Consider the following 16,086-nt stretch of genomic DNA (forward strand, 5'->3'; position numbering starts at 1 on the left):
CCTATGCACTTAACCTTAAATTTTAATCCATAGCACAATTTTCCAGAGCCTCAACCTTCAAAGAAGGGTCCTTCCATCAGCACATTTTAATCCTCATTCAGTCATGTCTAGCTCTGTAATATATTTTAGAGTGTATAAGAATTATCAAGACAGCTGGTTAAAATCTATAGATTATCAGGCCCTACTCCCAGAAATTTCCACTCACCAGGTCTAATGTGGAGCCTTGAGATTTGTATTTAAAACCTGCACTGAAAGCAATTAGATGCAGCCTAGCACTATCCTAGGCTCTTCCACCCAACTATCACCTTCCCTGGACACAAACCCTTATCATCTGTGCTCAACTTCATGAGGAAAATCTCAGCTTTCCCAAGCAAAGCTGTGTGAATGAGTTGGGCATTCACTGTTCTGGACACATTGCACACCTTGTCTTCTTCACACCGAGCTTAGCTGGCATCTGTTCTCTGGGTTGCATCACATCTGCCCTGCTGACCTCGCAGTTGTGAGAATGGGGGCAAATTCCTGAGGAAATAGTATTTCTTCAGAGGCAAGCGGCCACCTGATTCAGTATCTAACCCAGGTGTAGCCAACCTACAGTCTTTGGGCTGCTTGTGACTTCAAATAGCTATAGATGCAGCCCAACAAAAAAAGTAAATTTAGCCTGGCATGGTGGCACATACCTTTAATCCCAGCACTCGGGAGGCAGAGGTAGGAGGATCAGTGTGAGTTTGAGGCCACCCTGAGACTACATAGTGTATTCCAGATCAGCCTGAGCTAAAGTGAGACCCTACATCGAACAACAACAAAAAAGTCAATTTGTTTAAACATCTTTTCTGATTTTTTTAACTTAACCGCCTATTTCTTGTGTGTGAACTATGTAGGTGATGTTTCACAATGTCAAAAGGTTGAACATACCTAAAAGGATTCTTTGCCTCCTTACATCTAATTTCAGACAAACTTTCTTTTATTTTTATTTATTTATTATTATAATTTTGGTTTTTGTTGGAGGTAGGATCTCGCTCTAGCTCAGGCTGACCTGGAAGTCACTATGTAGTCTCTCAGGGTGCCCTGGAACTCACTACCTCTGCCTCCCAAGTGCTACAGTGGATTAAAGACGTGTGCCACCACGCCCAGCTATTTTATTTTTGAGACAGAGAGGGGGAAAGAGGCAGAGAGAGAATAGACACACCAGGGCCTTTCAGCCACTGTGAACGAACTTCAGATACATGCGCCCCCTTGTGCGCATGTGCAACATTGCACATTTGCGTCTTGCTATATGTGGGACATGGAGATTCAAATAGGCGTTCTTAGGCTTCTTAGGCAAGCACTCCTTAAGCGCTAAGCCATCTCTCCAGCCCCTTCAGCCAACCTTTAAAGAGGAGGGAAGAGTTTTAATAATATCCAATGTGCATTTTTTTATATTTATTATTATTACTTATTAGAGACAGAGAGGGACGATGATAGAATGGGAGCGCCAGGGCCTCTAGCCACAGCAAAAACTAACTCCAGATGCATGCACCACCATGTGCATCCAGCTTAAGTGGGGCCTGGAGAATCAAACCTGGGTCGTTAGGCAGGCAAGTGCCTTAACTACTAAGCCATCTCCCCAAGCCCCATTTTTTTTTTGTTATAATTTCAAATTTATTGTGTCTAACACAATACAATTACAAAGATCATCTTAAAAAAATCAAAAAGGAGTGGCAACATAAGATATTTAGAACTGTTTGAAAAGTTTAAAATTGGGAATTTTAAGGTAGATATGATGGCCCACACTTGTAATCTCAGCACTTGGGAGGCTGAGGCAGGAGAATCATGCATTCAAGACCAGCCTTGGCTACACAAAGACCCTGTCTTAAAAAAAAAAAAAATGTCAGGGCTAGAAAGATGGCTTAGCAGTTAAGGTACATGCCAGCAAAGCCAAAGGGCCCAGGTTCAATTCCCCAGTATCCACGTAAAGCCAGATACACAAGGTGGTACATGCATCTGGAGTACATTTGCAATAGCTGAAGGACCTGGTGTACCCATTCTCTCTCTCTCAAATAAATAAACATTAAAAAATCAGGGCTGGGTGTGATGGCATATGCCTTTAATCCCAGCAGAGGAAGAGGTAGGAGGATCACCATGAGTTTGAGGCCACCCTGAGACTACCTGGTGAATTCTAGGTCAGCCTAGGCTAGAGCAAGACCCTACCATGAAAAAACAAAACAAAAAAATCAATATTGTTTTCCATATCAAAAGTCCACATGGAGCTAGAGAGATGGCTTAGTGGTTAAAGCATTTGCCAGCACAGCCTAAGGACCCATATTCAATTCCTTAGCACCACATAAAGCCAGATGCACAGGGTGGTGCATGCATCTGGAGTTCATTTGCAGTGGCTAAAAGGCCCTGGTGCACCCATTCTATCTGTCCTTGCCTCTCTCAATCTCTCTCCGTCTCTCAAATAAAACATGTTCTTTAAGAAGCCTACATGGACATGTCAACTATTTTGGATTATAAGTGACTCATTTTTATATCTGGCATGAGGAGAGATCAATCTGATAAGAAAAGGAAAAGTAATTTGAATAATGCAGTGTAATGGAAAGGTCACTGGACTCTGGACCAGCTATGTTTCAAGGTCAGTTCTGCCATAGCTTGGCTTGTGACTTATGTGAGCAAGGACAGTACTCAACAATAGCTGACAATATATATCAACCTATGACCTCACAGATATTGAGAAGACACTAGTATATATGAAGTGACTTAAGACTCTGCCATTCAAAATAATACATTCCAAAATATTCCAGACTGTGCTGATGAGGTGGCTATAGGAAAGCCCATTTACACAAGAGCTAAAGGCTGGAGAAATTGCTTAGTGGTTAAGGTGTTCTCCTGCAAAGCCAAAGGACCCAGGTTTGATCCCCCAGGAGCCAAATGAGCCAGATGCACAAGATGGCATATGCAATTAGTGTTTGTTTGCAGGGCTGAAAGCCCTGGCACACCCATATTCATTCTCTCTCTCAAATAAATAACAAAAACCTTTAAAAAGAGATGAACTGAGGAATGCTCTTTACAAAGCTCTATGCTAAGCATTATGAAAGAAGATTGTAGAAAAAAATAAACATTAAGATGTTTCTATCATATTCTACATACATACAACCTTGTTGGAGACAAAGTATACATAACTACTACATCATTTCTCATGGCAAAAAGAGTTGTTCAATCACTACCATGGATTGGTCATTCTAGTTTTCAGTTCCCTTGTCCATGAAATAGTAATACAGTGTAAATCAAATCTAAGATATGGATTCTAAAAATCATATGGACATTAGGTGTCTAATCCCTGTAACAGTGAATCCTGCTGGCTTTTGGCTTCAAAGACAATATGCAAACTCAGAAGGGAAAGACATGGACAGGAAAAGATCCTCAGTGAGGGTATCTAAGAGGTATACTAGGCACTTTATCCACAGTCTTCAACCCTATGAAGTACTAACATTCATATTTTCAAATTTTTTAAAATTTCAGAGAGGTGGAATAACCTATTCAGGACACAAAAGAAGTAACAAGTTTAAAATTTTTATCCAGGTCTGTTCTGACTAAAAAAAAAAAAAAAAAAAAAAAATCTCTCCACTCTACCATGGATGTGATCAGCATGTAAACCAAAGAGTGATGAAGAAAGCACTCTGCAGAAGTAGAAGAATCAAAATAAACCCAAGCTTGAAGATGATCCAAACATGGTTGGGGGCAGCACTTACAGGAAATAAAATTAGAGGAGTGGATAGATCAGAAAACACATGGCTAAGAAATATGGCCTTGATCAATAGATGGAAGTGGAAATTAAAAGCTGGGAAACAGAGAATTTAAGGAGCACATTTAGAACATAAACTTTTAACAGGGCAAAGATGGACTGAAGAAAAAGTATGGCATACTGTAGATAAAATTATTATTTAATTTCCCAAGCATTTCAATATTTAAATAAGTTCTGTAACAATAAAGTAATTTTTTGTATGGATCTTTCTTGGCACATTTAAAACTTGGCTATCATTTCCTACCAATTCTTATATAAGCCAACAATCAACTCTACTTAGAAACACCTCAAGAAAGAATACTCCTGGTTCAGGAACCACTTATAAAAGGTTGAACAGGAGAGCCAAAAAGAAGGAGTAAAAACAGCTTCCAGGGCGGGAGAGTTGGCTTAGCAGTTAAGGCACCTGCCTGCAAAGCCTAAGGACCCAGGTTCATTTCTCCAGGTCCCATGTAAGCCAGATGGACAAAATGCGTCTGGAGTGGCTAGAGGCCCTAGCATGCTCATTCTCATTCTCTCTCTGTGTCTCTGTGTCAAGTAAAAGTTAAAAAATAAATAAATAAAAAGCCAGGCGTGGTGGCGCACACCTTTAATCCCAGCACTCGGGGAGGCAGAGGTAGGAGGATCAGCATGAGTTCGAGGCCACCCTGAGACTTCACAGTGAATTCCAAGTCAGCTTGGGCTAGAGTGAGACCCTACCTCGAAAAAAAAATAAATAAATACATAAAAACCCAGCTTCCAATCACAAATCTCTATCTAAATATGCAACAAAGTTCTATCTTCACACTTACAGAAGTACTCAAACTTTTAAAGACTAATGATATTCAAACAATTCCAGATTTACTTTCTCACTCAAATCTAGTTTCCACGTCTCACAAAAATCAATAGGAAACCATTATCCTGACCACTTAAGGGCAAATTCCTTTCTGATTTATGGATATAAAAGGTTTTGCTTACTTTGAGATTAATGCCTGGGCAATTAAAAAATAAACCATCTAATTCTTCACTACTGGAAAATCGAACTGCATCCTACAATGTAAGGTTGAGTTGCATAGAGCTAAGGCTCTATATTGCTGAAGCACACCTGAAACCTGGGGTAGGCTCACATTTGCACTGCAGTACCTATCAGATAGACAAAACATCTAACTCACCAGCATGTGACACTAGTCAATAACCTAGTCCAAGATAGCTATCACCAACAGCATAATGACTGATCACAGTGCAGAGAAGTAGCTGGAGAAGAAAACGTGAAGCGTGCAGCTCAGGTTTCCACAGATTAGTATAGCAAGTGGAAAGGGCAAATGGCGTGAGCTGTGGAAAAAGTAATCATCACCTTTTCTCCCAGAATCCATGGGGCAGAGCAGGCGTCCTCTCTCCCAATTTTGCATTTCTAACTGCACACCAAACCTTGCAGAGCGTCACTCATGAGCCTAAGGCTTTGGGAACCATGACTGCTGAAACCACATTTTTATCTTTGTTTCCCTGCAAACGAAATATGATGCCTACGCCTAAGTACCAGGATATTTTAACTTAGCTTTTCAAATTATATGTGCTTCTACTGCCAAGAGGTTCCCAAACTGTGGCCACATGGATTAGAAACAGCCTCGAGGCAAAGCATTAAAGCGACAAGAACAAAGTTATTCACCTACAAGAGAAGTGCAGGTTCTGAGGAAGGAAAATAAACTCGTTATTTATCCAGGACAAGCCAAAGCCTTTATAATAGTAAAACGCCTACTTTAAACTCCAACAAACAACCGGGAGAGGGGTTCTCAAACCCTCAGGCGCCTGGCTTTGTCAAGAGCTCAGTTTTGCAAAAGTAAAGGCTAGGTTCTGGCTGTCATCAGAGATTCAGAATTAACTAAATTCCCCAGGCCTCAGAGAAATGAATTAATTTTTGCTGCACGTCGGGGACCTGCCACTCGAGCCCAGGCCCGGAAAGACCGTGGCCCGGAGCGCGCCCAGGCCCGTCAGGCCGCCCTCCGCTCCGCGAGGGAAACAAACCCGGCGGTCGGAAGAGGCTCCCGGGCCCGCAGGGCGAGGCTGCACGGCGCCGGGCCTGAGGGACCGCGCCAGTTGCGCGAGGGGAGGGTGCGGGGCTCGCACAAGCGCCCACCCGGGCCCGCAGCCCTCCGCGGGCGCCCGCGGCACTCACAGCTTCAGGTGCTCGTAGGCAGCAGCCGCCATCCTGCACCACCAGCTTCTTCCTCCACGCTCTATCCGGCCTGCCTCGCGCAACCACCTCGGCTCCAGAGCCACCGGTCACCAGGCGCGGTAGCCACGGCGCCCGGCCTTTTCCCACCTTCTCCCAGTCCGGCCCCGACCCACCCCTCAGAAAAGCTCGGAAGCGACGGGACGCGACGGTGGACAAACTAGTGTAGAGCCGGAGAATGCAAGGGATGTGTGGATTGGAGCGAGCCAAAGAACGCCAAGACGTCGCCGCTGCGGATTGGCGGAACTCTCTGCGGGAGAGGCGGAGCTCTGCGAGGTGTGCGCCGGCGCTGGGGAGGTTGGCAGAGCGGCTGGAAGGGAGCGCTGGTGCCAGGAAGCCTGTAGAAACTGCGTAAGTGGTGATCAGCCATTGCAGAAGACAGTAGGCTAGCACTGGGCCAGTGGCGCAATGGATAACGCGTCTGACTACGGATCAGAAGATTCTAGGTTCGACTCCTGGCTGGCTCGGAATGTGCGTTTCTTTTCTTTTTCCATGGTTGGTTTGGATTTCATCCTTATCAAAGATGTTGGCAAGTTAAAAGATGAAGGTCATATATTTTTTTAATTTATAAAATTGGCTCCTTTCGAGATGTGTTTGGAACCCGGAGTTCTGTAAAATAGTGTGCGAATTTCCTAGGGCCCTGTTCTTACAATGCGCAACAGTCTAAACCCGGTAAACTTAGGAAAACACGCCTGAGTGGCGATTTGCAAGCAGGAGGTGCGTGGCCGAAGGTTATCCCCGCTACTCAGGGGACGCAGAAGCTCACCAAAGCTACCTTTCCCTCGGAACGCAGGCTGCAGGGTGCTTGGTGCCCTCCAAGTCTACAGCCTTAGCCTTGGACAGCTCCAGTTCCAAAGCCCGCCTGGTCCACTGGGAAACGTTTCATCAGGGATTTCACGGTAAGAAGGACCCAAACAACAGAGTGCCCAACCCTTTATTTTACATGGAAACCAAAGACCGATGCGAACGCGCCTCGTTCAGGAGAAGCTGAGTCACAGGACGCTCACTAATCAGTCACGCGATCAATTTCTCCAAGATAACGTGCCCCTGCCTCCGCGGGTGATTAAACAAAATGTGTCAAATGAAAGAAATTATTGGGAATAAAATTAAAGCTACGAATGGGAGCGTGGCTCAGGGGCACGGGGTCCTGGATATAGCATGCGCGAGGCACGGGGTTCAAACTCCTGTACCCAAAATTAAGAAAACAGGTTTTGCATACCAAAATGGTCCTGGTAACTTCTTCCATCTTTTTCTTTCTTTATTTTTTGTTATGTATCCCAGGGTGGCCTGGAGACGCTTGAGGGTGGCTGTTTTGTTTGTTTTAGCTTTATTCGTTTATGAGAGAGGGAGGCGAAGAGAATGGACGCGCTAGGGCCTCTAGCCACTGAAAAGAAACTCAGAAACTCCTTGTGCATCTGGCTTTACGTGAGGAATCGAACCTGGGTTTTTGGTTTTGCAGGCAAGCACCATTCTCCAGCCCTAGTTTACTCCCTCCCTCCCTCCCTCCCTCCCTTCCTTGTTGGTTTTTTTGTTTTGTTTTGTTTTTTTGAGGTAGGGTCTCACTCTAGTCCAGGCTGACCTGGAATTCACTATGTAGTCTCAGGGGTGGCCTTGAACTCCGGCGATCCTCCTACCTCTGCAACCACACCGGCTTTTTTGTTTTGGTTTTGATTACTTTTTTTAAAATTATTTTTATTTATTTATTCGAAACTGACAGAGAGATAAAGAAGCAGATAGAGACAGAGAGAACGCGCCAGGGCCTCCAGCCACTGCAAACGAGAACTCCAGACACATGCGCCCCCTTGTGCATCTGGTTAACGTGGGTCCTGGGGAATCGAGCCTCGAACCAGGGTTCTTAGGCTTCACAGGCAAGCACTTAACCGCTAAGCCATCTCTCCAGCCCTTGATTACTTTTTTAAATGACTTTATATTCTTTCATGCATGACTTTTGTTTGTTTGTTTGCTTGTTTGCATGCTTGCGTGCATACGTGTATGGATGTGCCAGGTCTCTTGCACCATTTGTGAGGGCTTGTGCCTTTTCTTTGTTTTGGCGTCCAGTTTACCTGGGTAGGTAGGGAATTGAACCAGGACTCTACAGGCTTTGTAAGTAAGGGTCCTTAACCATTGATCCCATCAAGCAATCTCCCTGCCCACCCACCCCACCCTCACACCCTTAAGCATAATTTTGATGTTAGGAATATGGGTTATTGCCAGTTTCATGTGTCAGAAATGATAGTTTTATCCCAGCACTCAGAAGTCTGAAGTAGGAGGATAGCTGTGACCATGAGGCCAGCCTGAGACCACATAGTGAATCCCAGGTCAACCTAGGCTAGAGAAAGACCCTACCTCAAAAAAACAAAAAACAAAAAAAGTTTTGTTTTGTTGGGAGAATCTTAAGAAAGGGTCTCAAATGGCCAGAATGGCCACAAACTAGGTATGTTGTTGAGGCTGACCTTAACTTCCTAATCCTTCTGTCTCCAGACTTCTGATTGCCAGCCTTGCACTACCACACCTAACTCAATTATTTCTGGCTTTAGATTTTTCTAAACGTGGCATGGCCAGGTGGACATTTAAAGGTCCATTCATAGGAATTTAAAGATTTTTGGGCCAGGTGTGGTGGCACATGCCTTTAATCCCAGCAGTTGGGAGACACATAGTAACTCCAGGTCAGCCTGAGCTAGAGTGAGACCCTACTTCAGGAAAAAAAAAAAAAAAAAAAAATTTTTGGTACATATTTTCAAATTGCCTTCTAGAAAAATGAAAACCAATTTCTGGCATCTGTTTCCACTTGTGCAAACCAATGCTGGATATACACGAGTGCAAATGCACATGCACGCATACACATACACCCACACCCACAAATCGGATATCCAAGTTTGATGGGATGGCACTTTACTAACTGAGCAATTCATGCCATATACTTCCTTAAGCATTTTGTTTGGATAAATAAATCAACCCTTACAACAATTTCATACCATAAGTTCAGTTATTATCCCTTTTTTGTTTTGTTTTTCAAGGCAGTGTTTTGCTGTAGCTCAGGCTGACCTGGAATTCACTATGTAGTCTCAGGATGGCCTTGAACTCATGGTGATAATCCTACCTCTGCCTCCTGAGTGCTGTGCTGGAATTAAAGGTGTATGCAACCATGTCTGACCTTCATTTTTAGTTTTTTGAAAATATTTTAATTTAGACTTCCGGCCAAGATGGCGACTGCCTAGCTGTGCTGTAAATACCGGGGAAAGAAAGATAGATGCAGATCCTAAGGAGAGAGCTGCCTCAACATACCTCAAAAGGGGCCCGACTGAAACTTGCGAAACAAGCAAGGGTGATGTTTTCCTGATGAACCGGATACCAGCACAAAGGGGAAGGAGACAGAGAAAAATCAACTCCTACCAAATCAGAGAGCCAGAGCCTCAGAGGCCCCCAACACCTCAGCACTGAAGCAGACCAAAAATGAACCCAACATGGCTCAGGGAAATTTTGCGGAAGAGGGGGCGGAAAGAATGTCAGAGTCACATGTTGGGTCATGATATGCAGAGACATTTATTGTACCAATAACTGTGGGCTAACTCCACAATGCACGACCCATTTACATCAACAAGGAGGGTCCATTGGGAGGGGGTAGATCATGGATGAGCCTAAACAATGGTACCAAACTGCCTGTATTTGCTGAAAAGAAAACTAATAAATTAAAAAAATATTTTAATTTTATTTGTAAGGAAAGAGATAATATGAATATGGGAACACCATGGCCTCTTATCACTGCAAATAAATTCCAGATGCATGTGCCACTTTGTGCATCTGGCTTTACGTGGGCACTGAGGGATCAAACCTGGGGTAGCAGTCTTTGCAAGCAAGTGCCTTTAACCAATCAGCCATCTCCCCAGCCCTGTTATACTATTTTTACAGAAAAGGAAACTAAATTTGCTTAAAGTCACCAAGTGTCTAAGTGGTAAGACCTGAGTTAGAGTCTGGACTCTTGATGGCAGAGCCAGCCTGCTGGGGCAGGGGAGTTCAATGTAGCCCCAGAGGGCACCACAGAAGTAGGCTGGGTGACGGTCACACGTTGTTCAGCAGACTATCCCCGGTAATACCTCAACTCAGTAGCTCCTAGACTCCTGGACATTTCTTCTCCTTTAGTAAAAACAGGGTTTAAGTTTCAGCTTGTTTCATAAGGCTTTAAGAAAAGAATATGGAGCTGGATATGGTGCCACACACCTTTAATCCCAGCACTGGGAAGCAGGTAGGAGGATCTCTGTGAGTTCAAGGCCACTCTGAGACTACATAGTGAATTCCAGGTCAGACTGGGCTAAGGTGAGACCTTACCTCAAAAAAAAAAAAAAAAAAGAAAAAGAATATGAGGGCTGGGGAAGTAGCTCAAAGTGTAGAAGCATGAGGACCTGAGTTGGGATCCCCAGTGCCCATATAAATCCAGACCATGGGGATGAGGGCAGGCTGCTTAGCTAGACTAGCTGAATTGGTGAGCTCTGGGTTCAGATGAGTTCAAGTGAGTATGGAAGACACCCCAACCTCTGGCTTCCATAGGTACACACACACACACATACCCATACATTTGCCCACACACATACATACATATACACACGCATGCACACCATACACAAAAAATAAAAAGGATATGGGCTAGAAATGTAACTCAGTGAGTAGAGTGCTTGCCTCTCTACAACACAGAATGAAGCAGGCATGGTGGCTCATGGTTGTGTTATCAACACAGGTCAAAGCAGTTCATGGTCAGCCTGGGTTGCATGAGATCCTGTTTCTGCAAGGAAAATTTCCAGCTGTATAGCCACTGGACTGCAGAGAACTGCCCAGGCTCTCTGAAAAGGTCACCATATAAAAGGAACCAAGAGACTCGGTATCTGTCCTTTCTTTACCAATTAGGGGCTATAAACTAAGGTTGGGAAGTAATTCAGACTTAAATGGGTATTCTGAGATATTTAAAGGCTGAAATCAGGTTCTAAGAAGGCATGTGCAGGGACAAGAAACCCTCAAACATAAGTAAAAAATACTGACATTCTCTAGGTTCGCTTATCTTCTACTCACTCCATCATGGGCCTGCTGTGCCCAAAACACTTGTCCTTGAATCCATAGATGAGTTGGTGGGACATGTGTAACTAAGAAATGGCAGTGCTGCGGGCTGCCTGGTACACTTGGGAATATCCATACTGTGAGTGCTTCTAGAAGTGTTACACATCTGGGGCTGTCACATACCTGCAGCCTTCTGGACCAAACCTGTTTGGATGATTTTCCCCACAGGGTAAAATTTACTCTGAATCTTTTTACACCCAGATTCCAGTCATGTTCATGTGTACTGCATTTCTGTCTTTAATCCTGAGAATCTCACTTTTAGCATCTTATCCCAGGGGGACTACTTCATTTCCACACTCCCCCAAAAGCTTGTTGGAATCTGCAGACTAAAAAATGCCCCCCCCCCTTCAAGATGCTTATGTCCTAATCCTCAGAGTCTTAAAAGGACTAAGGATTCTGAGATAGGGAGATCATTCTGGATTATCTCCATGAGCCAAATGTAATTCCAAAGGTATTATCATGAGGGAGATGGTCAGAAAGCTGTGAAAACAGACACAGAGTTGATGTAACCACCATCTAGTAAGGGTGACAGCCTCCAAAGCGAAAAGGCCATTATGATTTGAATGTGACATGTCCCCAGACTCCTGCATTTGGACACCTGCGTTAGCTGGTGTCATTGGGAGGTTGTGTAGCCTTTGGGACTATGGCCTAGCTGAAGAAAGTGGGTCACTGATGGTGAGCATCAAAGGTGCTACCTGCTTCTGGTTCCTGTAGAGCTTGATGCTTCCAGATCCACCAAGATCTGAAAAGTTGTTACCTCAGTATCCAGCCACTATAGAGCTGCCCTATCCACTGTGTCTCTGAAACAATGAGCCAAAATAAGCCTCACTTTCCTTAGGTTGATTCTGTTATAGCAACAAGAAAAACAATTCTTACAAGGGACAGAAAAACAGATTTCCCCCTAGTACCTCTGACATGAATGTTTACAGATTCTGGTGTGAGCCTGTAGGACCTAGTTCTCCAGAATGTGACAACAAAATTGTGTTCTAAATGATCGGGTTTAAAGTAACCCTGCGATAGCAATAGGAAAGAGGTACAAACTCATACAGACGACAACAATAAAAAATTCTATTCACATCTTCATGATGTTCTCTTAGCTAGTTTTATTTATTGAACACTCATTTTGGAGAGTTATTTCCCCTTTCCTGTCATAGTTGTCTATATGATGAGGAATGATAAAGAATATAGGGTCCTGGGCTGGAGGGATGGCTTAGCAGTTAGGGGGCTTGCCGGCGTAGCCTAAGGCCCCAGATTCAATTCTTGAGGTCCCACAGAAGCGAGATGCACATAGTGGTGTATGTGTCTGGAGTTTGTTTGCAGTGGCTAGAGGCCCTGGCATACCCATTCTCTCTCTCTCTAATAAATAAATAAACAAATCTTTTCAAAAAGAATATAGAGTCCTTAAAATAACATCTGGCACATGGGATACACAGTTAAGGCCAGTTATTATTCTTGCTGTCTTGTGGTGGATTGATTCAGATGTTCCCCATAGACTTAGGTGTTCTGAATGCTAGTCTCCCTAGCTGATGGCAATTGGAAATGAAAGCCTTCAAGAGATGGCATATTGATGGGGGCAGGCTTCTGGGTATTATAGCCAGTTCCCCCATGCCAGTGTTTGGCACACTTTCCTGTTGCTATTGCCCACCTTATGTCAGCCAGGGGGTGATGTCCACCATCGTTTTCTCCTGTCATCATGGAGCTTCCCCTCGAGTTTGTAAGCCAAAATAAACCTCTTTTTCCTCACAAGATGCTCTTGGTTGGGTCATTTCTACCAGCAATGTGAACCTCAACATGTCATCATGGAACCAAGAACCAGGCCAGGTTTTCCCCACTGTCTTGACTCCCAAGGTGTCCAAATGCCTGAGGCCAGCTCAGATGTGCTGATATTTCCTCCTCATTCTTAAGTCCAGGATGCCCTTTTGGTGGGATGAAATTGATGATGAAGGCAGCATTTACATGAGCAGAGTCAAAGTATCAAGGGTATTGGTTGCCCCTAGAAAGCTGGTTTGCCAGCACATCACTCGCCACCCCTTCCTCTTTTCCAATATACTCATCATCCCTTATCACACAAAGTCATAGGAAAACAAGAGTATAATTTAAATTTTTTTAAAATTTGTTAGCACATGTGTGGGGGGTATGTGCCAGGATCTCTTGTCACAGTAAATAAATACAAGATACTTGCTCCACTTTTTTTTTTTTTTAAATGGGCATGCCAGGACCTTTAGCCGCTGCAAAACAAACTTCAGACACATGTGCCACCATATGCATGTTATTTAAACAGCTGTTCTCATCCCTTAAAAACAAAGTTTGAATCCTAAGGACTCATTTCATTTCTTTAGAAGTATGTGCTGAACCATGTTTATTGCTGCTCAATTCACAATAGCTGAGAAATGGAACCAGCCTAGATGTCCCTCAACTGATGAGTGGATAATGAAGATATGGCACATTTATACAATGGAGTTCTACTCAGCGGTAAAGAAAAATGAAGTTTATGAAATTTGCAGGAAAATGGGTGGATCTGGAAAGGATTATACTAAGTGAGGTAACCCAGGCCCAGAAAGCCAAGTGCCACATGTTCTCTCTCATATGTGGATCCTAGCTACAGATGACTGGGCTTCTATGTGAGAAGGAAAAAATTCAGTAGCAGAGGCCAGTAAGCTAGAAAAGAGATATAAAGGGAAGATAAAGGAAGGGAGGGGAGTACTTAATAGGATGGTATTGTGTATATGTAAGTAGAAGAATAGATTAATGGGGGTGAAAAGACCCAAAATGAGATCAGGGGAAGAGACTGAGTAAAGGAAAGGTGGAGGGAGGGCTAATTAAAATCTAAGAGGATATAACTAAATATGGAATCCTACTTTTTTGGACAATGGAACACTCAGGAGCCATAGATTGTTGCTAGAAAATTTTCAGTGCCCGGGATGGGATACCTTCCAATGAGTTGTTGGCCAGGAAGGTCCCTGATGCCCCCAAAACATTATAGGCCATTGCTGAGGCCCTTGGTTTCCCACCAGGAATATATGGTAAGACCCTATTGCTGAAGACTCCACATACTTGGGCTGCAAGGCCACTGAGAAATCCTGATGGAACTGAGCTGATAACCTCCTCCATGTAGACCAGCTGACAGAAAGCTGGAAGAAGCCATTCTGCATGCAGTTCAATGGGAGAGATACTACCAGTGAAGATACTCAACAGTGGACACTGCAAGCCTTATAATTGGCCAGCCAGGCCAAATGAGGTGCAATAGTGACACATCTGTTATGGGGGAAACCAACTTCACTCTAATTGGACTGGAGGCTGGCTCCAAGGGAGGGAATACATCCCTGGTACCAAAAACTTAAAACAGGGTTAGTCATGAGCCCTAGGGAGATAACGTCTGATGTTGTCTGGCTAAATGTATATACTGTGCTTATCAAACTGCCCAGTAAGCACTTCTGTTAATGTTCATACTCTTATATTAATGCTACTGTCACTTTTGGTAGAGAATCTTCTCTTTTCATATGGCACTGACCTTGGGACAACTCAGAAGATATCATGGTGATTGAAAGACATGACTGCAGTGCTCAGTACTGCAATATCTCTATCACACCTTTCAAGTCTCAGGGTCTAATGTGGGAGAGGTGGCAGAAAGACTGTAAGAGCCAAAGGGTAGGACTCCATACAACATGCTCCCTCCAGGTACAATATGGCTTGGATATCCATGGCCTCACAGTGTCTGACACTACCTGCACAAGACCATCATAAGAGGAGGAAAAGATCATGGCACCAAAATTAAAAGAGAGACTGATTGAGAGGGGAGGGGGTATAATGGAGAATGGAGTTTCAAAGGGGAAAGTGGGGGGAGAGGGTATTACCATGGGGTATTTTTTATAATATGGAAGTTGTTAATAAAATTTTGGAAGAAAAAATAAAAAATGAAAATGAAAAAATAAAAAATACAAAGTTTTATGCTGGGTATGGTGGTGCACACCTTTAATCCCAGCACTAGGGAGGCAGTAGGAGAAGTACAGTAAGTTCAAGGCCAGCCTGAGACTACATAATGAATTCCAAGTCAGCCTGGGCTAGAGCAAGAACCTACCTCAAGAAAAACAAATTTAAGGGGATTAGGAATATGGCTCAGTGGCTAAAGGCATTTTGTGTACAAAGTCAGCTGTCCTGAGTTCCCAAGTAAGCCAGAGGCAAAAAATGACATCTAGCATTAGTTTGTAGTGGCAAGAAGTCCCAGTGTGCACTTGCCTGGCTGTGTGCGCCTACAAACTCACACCATACACATGGTTTGATCTTGGGGTCAAGTACCACCGACAGGCAGCATGCTTTCTCTCAGCTTTCCTATTTCTGGTACATCAGAATACAAGCCCAGAGACCACAACTGACATTTGCCTACACCACCTCACCTCAAGGGTTCTAGCCACATGCTTGGCCCCATCACTGTGCAAGTTGCCCTCCCTGGGCATACGGCTGCTCAAACCTAGAGGTCACCCTCAGGATCCTTTGGCAATAACATCTGAAAAACATGGCAGTAACATACCCAATGGCCAAAAAAGTTCATAACTCTAAAATGATTAAAAAACTCAAGTGGCAAAAGCACCATCTACTTACACATAAAATGGTCCTTAACTATCATGCGGGAGAGCATATTAAAAGTTTAAAATTTTAAGCAACTTTATTGTCATGGCACTTTGAATAATTTCATAGTAAAAGAGACAGGAAAATAATCTCCCTTTATAGCAAAACTTTCATACTAAAGATTGCCTGTATCTGTTCCGTTATGGCTCAGAACAAAAGACAGCTTTGTATATTTTGCTCATCTTCCATTGTTTGGAATCATCTTATGCTGTTCTGCGCAAGGGTTCACTGCTTCATTGCATGAGGAACCAGCACAAAGGCAGAGTGCTCAATGCCTGCAAAGGACTGTGGATTCCAAATCTCTCCTAACAATCCTGTTTGAAGGCCATGCAAATGAAGCCATGATGGAGCCTCTGATTATTCTATC

General features: G+C 43.8%; 1 protein-coding gene and 1 non-coding gene across 2 annotated transcripts in view; one reads left to right on the plus strand and one right to left on the minus strand.

Annotated features, from left to right (window-relative positions):
• Sacm1l (SAC1 like phosphatidylinositide phosphatase) overlaps positions 1-6,118 on the minus strand; it is a 75,905-nt gene extending 69,787 nt beyond the window's left edge. Inside the window, exon 1 of the mRNA XM_004662140.2 lies at positions 5,931-6,118. Coding sequence (XP_004662197.1) covers positions 5,931-5,962 — 32 coding nt within the window. The 5' untranslated portion in view covers positions 5,963-6,118. The remainder of the gene's footprint in view (positions 1-5,930) is intronic.
• Positions 6,119-6,381: 263 nt separating this feature from the next.
• Positions 6,382-6,454, plus strand: Trnar-acg. The gene has a single exon. It is a non-coding gene; the product is annotated as a tRNA-Arg (tRNA).
• The last annotated feature ends 9,632 nt before the right edge of the window (positions 6,455-16,086 follow it).

This window comes from Jaculus jaculus, chromosome 17 (assembly GCF_020740685.1).
Source record: "Jaculus jaculus isolate mJacJac1 chromosome 17, mJacJac1.mat.Y.cur, whole genome shotgun sequence".
Classification (NCBI taxonomy): domain Eukaryota; kingdom Metazoa; phylum Chordata; class Mammalia; order Rodentia; family Dipodidae; genus Jaculus; species Jaculus jaculus.